Source organism: Rousettus aegyptiacus, unplaced genomic scaffold (assembly GCF_014176215.1).
Source record: "Rousettus aegyptiacus isolate mRouAeg1 unplaced genomic scaffold, mRouAeg1.p scaffold_m13_p_8, whole genome shotgun sequence".
Taxonomy (NCBI): Eukaryota; Metazoa; Chordata; class Mammalia; order Chiroptera; family Pteropodidae; genus Rousettus; species Rousettus aegyptiacus.
The window spans coordinates 72,367,916-72,378,248 of record NW_023416311.1 but is presented as its reverse complement, the minus strand read 5'-3'; the positions used below and the strand labels follow the sequence as shown (position 1 = coordinate 72,378,248).

The 10,333-nt window shown below is 36.0% G+C and overlaps 1 protein-coding gene across 1 annotated transcript; it reads left to right on the top strand.

Moving 5' to 3' along the window:
* The first annotated feature begins 476 nt into the window (after positions 1 to 476).
* Positions 477 to 7,821, top strand: MRPS36 (mitochondrial ribosomal protein S36). Its single transcript, XM_016122200.2, has 4 exons — positions 477 to 589; positions 4,856 to 4,919; positions 6,193 to 6,380; positions 6,894 to 7,821. Exons 1-4 carry the CDS (start codon positions 548 to 550, stop codon positions 6,909 to 6,911), a joined length of 312 nt encoding a protein of 103 aa, XP_015977686.1. The 5' UTR covers positions 477 to 547; the 3' UTR covers positions 6,912 to 7,821.
* Positions 7,822 to 10,333: the final 2,512 nt, after the last annotated feature.

Genomic DNA, 10,333 nt, shown 5'->3' with positions numbered 1-10,333 from the left:
TGGGAAATGATATGGCTGGCTTATGTTTCAAAAAAGAAAAACTTAAACTTTTGAGTTCTCAAATTTGAAGCAGGCATCAATTTAATATCAGGATGAAAACAGGAAGAGAAGACCAAATCAAACACCACCAATAAACAAGCGCATATGAGATAGCTTTGTGTAGACCCTGAATTGACCTCTCCTTAGCTTTCCATTAACTCCCAAGTTTTAACAAGATTTTCCGTTATAAATTACTAAAATTAGAAACTAGATTTCTGGAGAGGAAATAAAATGGTCCTAGATAACTCGCGGCTAATGAGCAAAATAAATCCACATCACAAACCTTCGCCGGCAGAACGAAAACCATGGGGAAAAAGTGGATCAGTTTCTAGGTGGGAAGAGGGGAGGGGCGGGGTGAGGAGCAGAGGGGTGGAGCTAGCTTCACAGTGGAGGTTGAACCCGCTTGTCCTGCCTCCGTGACGTCACGTGCAGGACCCGCCCCCAGCCGCCCACTACTGTTATCGCGGAGGCTCGCGAGCGCCCCGGAAGCTGCCCCTTCTCGGGGGTCATGATGGGCAGCAAGATGGCGTCCGCCGGCAGGGTCGTTCAGGTAACGAGATTCGGTCGCCTTTCCGTACCAAGGGTGGTAGGGATGGTGTTGACTGTACCCAAGGCGCTGGGGAGGAAAGGCGGTGGCAGTGACCCCGGCCCTGAGTGGGGCCAGCGGCACCGCCCGGGGGTGTATGTGAGAATTGGACCTTAAGCCGCTGGGTCGGGTAGTGAGCTGGTGACCGGAGCTGAGGGTTCGAGCAAGGCTGCAGGAGTGTCGCATCTCAGCAGGTAGGCACATAGCTGCTCTGGGGTCCCTGGACTGTTCTCCGCGAGGACCTCGTTAGTCTTCCTAGGTGTCTTTGGGTTAGGCTTCTCTGGCTGTGGGCTGGCCAATCGGCGTCTAGTATAGTATAGCGATGTCCTGGATCAACCAATCAAAAGGAAGGCGGTATCGGTGAGTGAAAGGAAGCGATCTCTGCATCTGACCCAGTGTCCCTTCAAGGTCTTGGGAATGGCCAGAGAACTGGCTGCGTCCCTGTCTGGGGCTGGTCCTTTCCACCAATTCAATTCAAGTGCCTAATTACAGCTGGATGAGAGGAAATTAAAAAAAAAAAAAAAGATTATTGAAATTTAATTATAATATGTTTTAGTGTTGGTTTCCCAAGCTTTTTTCCCTGAGTTTATAGATTGGCAGCTAGAGAACTTTATTGTTAATCCACACATCAGTTACTTAACTCCTGATAGCTTTGCATTTGCTTCTCCAGCTGTAGTCTCGAGCTCAAATAAGAGAGGTAAAACTGGATATAAAGGGACACAACTTACACTTTTGCGGGTGGTTTACACTATCTTTTTCAACTCTAAGAGTGTATTACTGTATGATTAACTTTTAACTTTAATATGAGAAGTACATTTCCCTTTGCACAAGTATATCTCTTAAAAGGCTTTTTTTTTAATTAAAAATTATCAGGGTGACATTGATTTCACTCTGAAAGATAATCCTAGATCCCAGTCTTTGGTCTCATTCCAAGTAATGATCCTCACTTATTCAGTCAGTGGGTAGTTATTGAGCATTAATTAAAGATTCTGTGAGGATCAAGAGAACATCTGACACAGGACCATAATATATATCCATAATAATATAGCCCAATTTAAAAATGAGTAAAAACAATTGATACTGCACAAAAGAAGACATCCAAATGAGTAATAAGCCTGTGAAAAGATCCTCATTATCATTACTTGCCAGGAAAATACAAATCAAAACCAGGGAGTAGTACTACACTCACCAAATGATTAAAATTACAGACTGACAACTCCAAGTGACAGTACCAATGTGAAGCACCTAAAACCCTCATACATTGTTGGTAAGAGTATAAAATGGCACAGTCACTTTGGAAAACTTTTGTCAGTCTCTCGTAGTTAAACATACCTACCCTTTGACCCAGCAATTCTACTCACAGGTTTATACCCAAGAAAAATGAGTGCATATACCTATAAAAAGACTCATATAAAAATTTTCATAGCCTCTTTGTCCATAGTAACTCCCAAACCAGAAACAATCCAAATGTCCATTAGCAGAGTAGATTGTGGTATATTTGTTAAAATGGAATAGTACACAGCAATAATAAAAAACTACTGATATTTGAACAAAGATGCTATGAAATATATAATAAAGAATAGTCTATCTCCTAACAGTTGGAAAGATTTGTACTCAAATAGTCATAATAGAAAGCAGTATGTGCTAATATTATATAATAATTACATATTACATTAGCAAAATCGAGTACCTCTGTTCCAGACATACTCATTGCTGGACTGTTGTGTCAGCAAGACAGACACAGTGCCTCCATAGATCTTAGAATTTGGCTGTTGATCCATACCTTAAAGAAAGGGAAGTATTTCAACAGACACACTGGCACAAACTGAGGGGACTACAAGGTAAGTAGTAAGTAAGAGTAAGAAAGAAAGAATAAGTTATAGGTATTAAATGCCTGCTGAATGCCAAGCAGAATATATTTGATACATTTGGGCTGATGTAAGAGCAGAAAATTGATAATATATCATTTTGGAAATCATTTGGCTGCATAAGATACAGGGGAAGAAGATGGTTAGATTAATTCAGGATATGGGATTTACATATAAGGTGAAAATAAGCCTCCAGCAAAGAAGTCGATAGTGCTGATAAGAGAAAGTTGAATGAACTGTGGGTTCTAGGCTTATTTTCTCCTCATAGAGGTTATACTATTTTGCATTCCTATAGCAACAAATGAATTCCTGCTTTCCCATAACCTTCCCAAGAGACTTATGTTATCAAATTTGTACATTTTTAATATGATCTATTTGATAAAAAATCTTCATGTAGTTTTAACTTTCATTATAAATGAGGCTATCATTTTGTATCATTAAGAGCCGTTTTCATTTTTTTACCTGTGAAGAATATGTTGCCCATTTTTCTAGACTTATTTTTTATTTGGTTATGTTATTTATTAATTTATTTATTTTGATGGGTAAAAGGTTTTTTTTCTTTTTAGTACACCCACATTATCAGTTTTTCCTTTTATGGGATAAAGGTTGATAAAATAAGATTGACTATATTACTGTTGAAGTTGTGTGTATACATATTTACATGCCTATATAGTTAGTCCTACCTTACAGATGGTCTGTTTACTCACTTGGCAGGTGTTTCCTGAGCATTTACTATGTACCAGGCACTGCTGCCGAAGTAATAAATTCTCTGACTCTGCCTTTTCAGGAGTTTAGCTCTTCTGTAATCAGTGGCTCATTTATCTGTCTGCACAGTATTCTTAAGACTTTAACGATACTATGGAAACAAATGAGAAATATCAGATTTTGGAATCAGGGGAAGTTTCTTAGGAGTGGTATTTGAGTTATTTTAAAAGATAAGCAGTCAGGTCAAAGTGGAGGCATGGAAGTGGGGTGGGATTGGGAAGAGATTTCCTTGCAGAGGACACAAGTTGTAGATTTAATAGGGATGGAAATGGCAGGATGAATTAGAGAAATGAAAAGTACTTCAGAATACCTGAAGTAAAATGTACACAAGACAGTGGTGGGGAATGAGGCTGGAGAGGTATGGAAATCATGATGGGCCTTGTGATTGCTAGATACAAGTTTGAAGTTTATCCTGAAAGCTGTTGAACATTTAAAAAATTTTTTTGAATTTTTGTACAAGTTTATTTGAGCCAAACTGGTGAAAGATGCTGGGGAGCAAGATCTCACATCCTCTCAAAATTTCGTAAATGGGGTATTGACAGTAGGATGGATGGAGCATTCAAGAAGTTTGGCTATGAGAAGGAAGAAACAGTTATTAGAGGGAGAAAGTAGTTTTGTTTTTTAACATGAAAGACTTAATCATGTTTTTATGCTGAGGGAGACAACTATATTCCAGCATTTTCTAGGTAGCAGAATTGTGGTGAGTTTTCAGGCCAGTCCCAACAAGCCTGTTTACTTCTGTACTCATATAAACTGTATGATATGTAATACATAGAGTATACAAATATATTGTAGATAAAGATACTTCAGTGTCACTAGTTACACAGTAACTTACAAATTACTTTAGTCAAAAACAGTACTCTGTTTATTAGGAGTCTTGGCATTGTATATGGAGATTTTATACTCAAAGATCCATTTAAGGTACTCTATAGTATTATCTGGAATTTAAGGGATAAAACATTCTCTTCAAATATCTTATAAAAACAGTATTCTAAGAATATATATTTCTATGGGTATAGGAAAAAGAATAAAATAAAGGGCAAAGGTTTAAACCTATTTTATGTGGGTTTTGGGATTGGGTAGTGTTTCTTTCTTTGAGCTTTTCTGTGTTTTTTCCAATTTTTTTACACAAAACATGTTACTTTTGTAGCTAGAAAAAGTATTTTTTTAATTACCTAATTTTCAATAAGCTTTGTTATCCTATTCTCAACCACTAAATATTAACAGAGTAGGGAAGCAATACTCAATACATGTCAGGAAACTTCCAGTTACCAGTCACACAACATAAAATCAATGTAGTCTTCATCGGGTTGCCTTTGAGGTCAGTTGGCAGTACAGTAAAATATCTTGTGATGTATAAAGTACAAAGTTGTTATGACTAGCAGATAAAATAAACAAGTTAGTTAACAGTTTATAGACTAGCTTTCATGGTTGAAGAAGAGTAAAATAATAAAATTTAAAAGTGCTGTCAAATACTGTTATTTTAAGGAAGGTAACTTTTTATGAGGTTCGGTAGATTGTTTCTTTTATGTATAGTTAATGAGTTTATTCTAAAGTACGATCTTTTTTTCCCATGCATTTTTTTCATCCATTTTAGGTGGTCAAGCCACATACTCCATTAATAAGGTTCCCTGATAGAAGAGACCATCCTAAACCCAATGGTAAGGTATACTTTAGTTTTTATTTTTTTAATGTATACATGTATATTTATACATGAATATCCTATCATAGGCAATATTTTTCATTTAAAATCAGGTAGACCATACATAGCTTAGTCAAAATGGTACCTTAGGTTACATGCAAGTGGAAATCAACTTTTATTACCTCCATTTGAAAAGGTAATGACTTGGTGTTGGCTCCATAGAGTAGTGGTTAGCACATCTGCTTTACACGCAGAAGGTCCTGGATTCACACCCCAGGTGGAGCCACAGACCATATCCCAAGTTTGCCAGGCCTGGAGTGAACCAGGCCCAGGTGCATACCCCAAGTGTGTGGGAGGCGATGCCCTGCCCTCAGAAATCCACTTCTTAAGGGAATTTCTTAAATGGCAATATCCATAGGTTAGGGGTTGAAGTGTTGGGGGGGGGGGGGGATTAAAAAGGGAGGGGAATAAATAAAATAAAAAGGTAATGACTCAATTCAATGTCTCCGCGTTTTTAATGATATCAAGTTTATATAGGGAAATTTTTGTTTTACCTTTTATCCTTTAGAAGAATCTCCCATACTTACATTTGCAGATATGGTGAGGAATAATAACCATTTAAATATTTCTCTCCCTGCTAACCTTTTCTTTCATTCACTCATTTATCTATTTATTCAATCAGTAAATATTTTTTAGATTGCTGTAGACCTTAGCAATCATTGCTTACAAAGTCATTGAAGTTTCCAAACAAGTCCTCTTTTTCTGTGACCCTTCCTTTTAACCAGATCCTCTGTCTCTGTCTTCATTATAAGGTATTTATTTGATCCTTAATTCAGGAAGAATTTTAACAAATTTTATACAAATATTTTTAACTTATTGCAACTCTATAAGAATTAAGATACAGGAGATAAACAAGTATAAAGTTATTGAGAAAACGAATCTCATCTACTTTTACCAACTTTCTTATTCCCCGTTATAAGATACTATGTGTAAACTCCAACATATGACAAAATTTGTAGGTTATTCATATGGGTTGAACTCCACTACCTAAAAATTTCATTATTTTATATACTTTTTGTTCAATTTAGCGATTCACTTATTTAAAAGTACCTCATTTGTTTTAAAAAGAACTTTATGAAATTATATATGTATCTACTCAACTAAGTTACTCTATAATATCTCTCAGAATTATATTTATTTCACAAATGACTAGATTATTCTATAATACATAACTCAAAATATTATTTTAAGTCACCTGAATAATTTCTCTAATTACATTTTTTAAATTTCAGCATCAGAAGTTTTGAGGTCCACAGGACTACCATCTCACTCTTCTTCAGTTTCACAGCATTCTAAGGGAAGTAAATCACCAGACTGGCTGATGTATCAGGGTCCCCCAGACACTGCAGAAATAGTAAAAACATTACCTCAGAAATACAGAAGGAAACCTGTGTCTCAAGAAGAAATCGAATTTATCCAAGTATGTTATTGGTCTAAATCACAGTCCAAAACATCTTAACATTTTTTGGCTTTTAGAACTTCATCTGCTAATTTACATGTTTTTCCCATTGTCTTGTCATAGTGTGTCTATATCTAAGACACAGATGGTCTGGTAGGCTAAGACAATGAGAAATAAACTAGGCCTTCAGTAAATGTGTATGAAAGAATATATGTGTAGCAGTATAATATTATAAATAGCAATAGATATAACCACATTTAAAAAAGCTCTTTGGGGTCCTCAATAATTATTCAGAGTGTAAAGGGCTTCTGCAACCAATAAATTTGAGGGCCACTGATCTAGGTCAGCCTTGGGTCCCTTCCAGATCTAAATTGTTTGAAAAATTGATGTGAGTGCCTAAAAGCAATGAAAAAAAATGAAATTGTTTTTTAAAAAACTAAAGATCATTTGCTTAAAATAGTGTAAAATTATATAATGACCATGAAAACCTTTCTGTAAGTTTAACCGCTAATCTTTTTAACTTTTCCTTTTCAGCGTGGAGGTCCAGAATAATCAGACAATGTGGCTGCTGTTTTTCATCAGACAAAAGAATAGTCTTTACAATAAAGGACTTCCAAAATGACAAATGAGAAACTGTACATTAAACAACTTTAATAAATATTCTGTAAAAAAAATATATAGGAAATTTAGATGAATACTTGTATCTCCTAATTTATGTATCTTGGTCAGCTTCACAAGCTTACCTAATTGTTTGTATACTTTATACTTATTGAAGTACACATTTTTCAATGTTAGCCTATTAATTTACTCTTATGAAGTATTAACCAGTGTTGAACTATTAAAAGAACACTGCGCCTAGTAAACTATCATGTTTCCTATAATTTTACTTTTCTTTCAAATTCTATTTAGACATAGAATTTGTCAAGCAGAATTATTGCTTTTGGGAAGTGACTTTCCTGAAATTGGATGAGAATCAGTGAAGTAGTATCTCCATTATTTGTTCTTAAACTCAATGTTTTTTTCATTGCAAAGTCACTGGAGTATAACTGGCTTAATAAGCATCCTACTCTAAATGATAAAAATATAGCCAAAGTAACCAGCGACTTTGCGGTATTAAGACTATTTGTAACCATATTCAGAAAAAAAGTCAAGTATAAAATGGAAGAGATCAGAATAAATATAGGAATAAATGTTTGACTAAAAACTGCAATTTATTGTGTTTAGGGCTGTTAAGAAAGTCTTGTTCTTTATTTTATTGTTTTGATTGTGATCGTGTATGCAAATCCTGATAACCATTAACTTTCTCAAACTTAATATCTGAAAGCTTCATAAAATCAACATAAATTTTAACCTTGTTAAGGCAATTAATGAAACTTTAACAGGGTCTTCCTGTGCCAAGGGTATGTATTACTGTGAAAGTAAAGCCTGACAAAGCTAAATAAATTTTCTTCCATACCTTTAATGATTTCTAGAATATGCTTTCAAAAAGCCATCTCTACTAGTAAGAGTAGCTCATGAGAAATAGACGAGTAGAATTGTCGAGTATTGCCCAGTTGCCTATAGGTGTTAACCTTTTTTTATGCCAGCGTTGATATGCTTCGCTTGTAAATTCTGTGTAAATGTTGCCCCAACTTGAATATGAGATAGGGGTTTGGTGCTAGCGCTCACCTGTTCTGATGATTCATGAAAAATACATGATTCATGATTTTTTTATTATTTAAAATTTTTATTTGGAAAATTTTCTTAAAAACTAGCACTATTCGCTTTTCTCCTTAGCTTTCTCATTTCAGCAACAGGAAGCCCAGGGCAATTTTTTTGCTTTTAGAAACAGAGTGGGTTCAGGTAATAAAGAGTGGCTTTAGTAATACTGTGGGCCAGGAGTAGTTAGAGACCCCAATACTGGAACTGTATGAGGGCTACCTTTACTATAGCTACTGCCATGAAAGTCACAATGAAAAATACATATAACTTTTATAGAATTTATTAAGTACAGGTATGGCAAAAAGGCATGTCAGTGGAACTTTTTGTCTTAAGATGAGCTCCCAAAATAGTGTCATAGAATTCTCTTAGCTTAAAAAGCCTGTATTTCCATTTACAGGTTAAGCACTTAAGTATACATAACCATCAGGAAGTTGCTTTGTTTGACCAAGTATTGGTTTTCCTCTCCAGCATAATACAATGTAATAGGAAGGAACAAATTAGTATATTATGTATTACTTTGTAATAATTTACCTCAAAATTTAGGGACTAAAAACAACAATCACTTAATAGCTTATGCCTTCTCTGTCAGTAATTCCTGAGCAGCTTGGTTAGGCAGTTCTGGGCAGTGTCTTTAATGAGGTTGCCATCAGATGCTACCTGGGGTTGCACTTATCTGCAAGCTTGCCTGGAGCTGGATGATCTACTCAAAGAGAGCTCACTAATGGCTGCAAGTTGATGCTGGCTCTTGGCAGGAGGCTTCAGTTCCTCTCCACATTGCCCTTGTCACAGGGCTGCCATAGTGAATTTGTGACATGATGGCTAACTTCCCGCAGAGCAAATCATCCAAGTGGACAAGGCAGAAGCAGCAATATCTTTGATAATCTAGACTCAGAAGTTACACATTCATTTCTGCCATATTCTATTGGTCACATTTAACAGCTTGTTTCATTGTAGAAGGAAACTGCACAAGTGCATTAATACCAGAAGGCGAGAATCATTTGGACCATTTGGGAAGCTGGCTACTACCAGTGTGTGAAAGTGCTTTATAAACTAAAATGGTATACACAGGTTGAATAGTATTTTATATATACATTGACCTAGTGAACCCAGAATATCACCTAAACACCATAGTCACTTATTTAAAATATCCCCATGTAGGCATTCACTGTCAGCAGCATGGTATAATGTAGTGATTATCAATTCATACGCCATTGCACACTTGGGAAGCTCAAGCCTCACAAGTGTATCATCAAATTTAACTTATATTTAGCTTATTTCTACTACAAGTTTAAGGTTAGATTGTTACAGTGATATTTTCCAGAAGGAACTTTGGCCTAAGTCATGTTACACCATGCATCATTAGGTATGACTTGCCACATTTAAGAGATAAAAGTAAAGGTGGTGTCTTCTGCAATATGGAAGAATTTTGCCTATGAATAGATCAGAACTCGATAAACAACCAAGTAGTGACAAAGATCTAGAAGGTGACCAATAATAATTATGCAATGCCTAACATAAACTAAAACACTGTCAGACACTTTTCTAAGGGTTTTTGAAGTGTAAAATCACTTAAGCCTTGCAGAGACCCAGTGTGTAGGTCCTGTTACAAAGGAGGAAACTAGAGACAGAAAGTTTAATTAGCCAGTATCATAAATCTAGTGATTGAATACTGGGGCCAATAGTCAATACAAGTAGTCTAGATCCAGAGCAAGGACTCAACATTTACACTATATTAACTTTGACCAAATTCTAAGCCTTTGATATTCTGCTGCCTTCTTCAACATACCCCTGAAAATTAGGATTCTCAACTCTTAGAAACATCAAATAGTCCGGCTCAAAACCTTGGAATTATGCTTCCCCATACCCCAACCCTTATCCAGTCTGTCAGTAAATCCTATTTGCTAGAAGCCAAACTGGTGCCACCTATACAGCGATCTGTATTCAATAATTTTTTAACAGGCCTTGCTTTTCCTCAACTCCCTCCCCACTCCCATCCCCCACCCCCGCCCAAGCCTATAGTCTCTCACAACAGCCAAAGAGAACTTTTTAAAACATGAAGTCAGATTGCCTCACTTGTCTGCTCAAAACTGCAGTGGCATTTCAGTGATGTCCTTCTTGTCTAACCCTATTTAAAACTGCAAACTCTAATATCTCTATCTTCTTTGTTTTATTATCTCTATAGCACTTATCACTGTGTATCTTAACATATTTTACTTGTTATCTACTTCTATTTGAAAGCAAGGATCTTTTGACTTTTTCCCTTCTGATACCTA

Bases quoted from the DNA above. Each gene is read 5' to 3' on its own strand.
- MRPS36 (XM_016122200.2), top strand. From the start codon at position 548: ATGATGGGCAGCAAGATGGCGTCCGCCGGCAGGGTCGTTCAG. The intron at 590-4,855 runs GTAACGAGATTC...CATCCATTTTAG, and splicing joins CCGCCGGCAGGGTCGTTCAG to GTGGTCAAGCCACATACTCC. The intron at 4,920-6,192 runs GTAAGGTATACT...TTTAAATTTCAG, and splicing joins AGACCATCCTAAACCCAATG to CATCAGAAGTTTTGAGGTCC.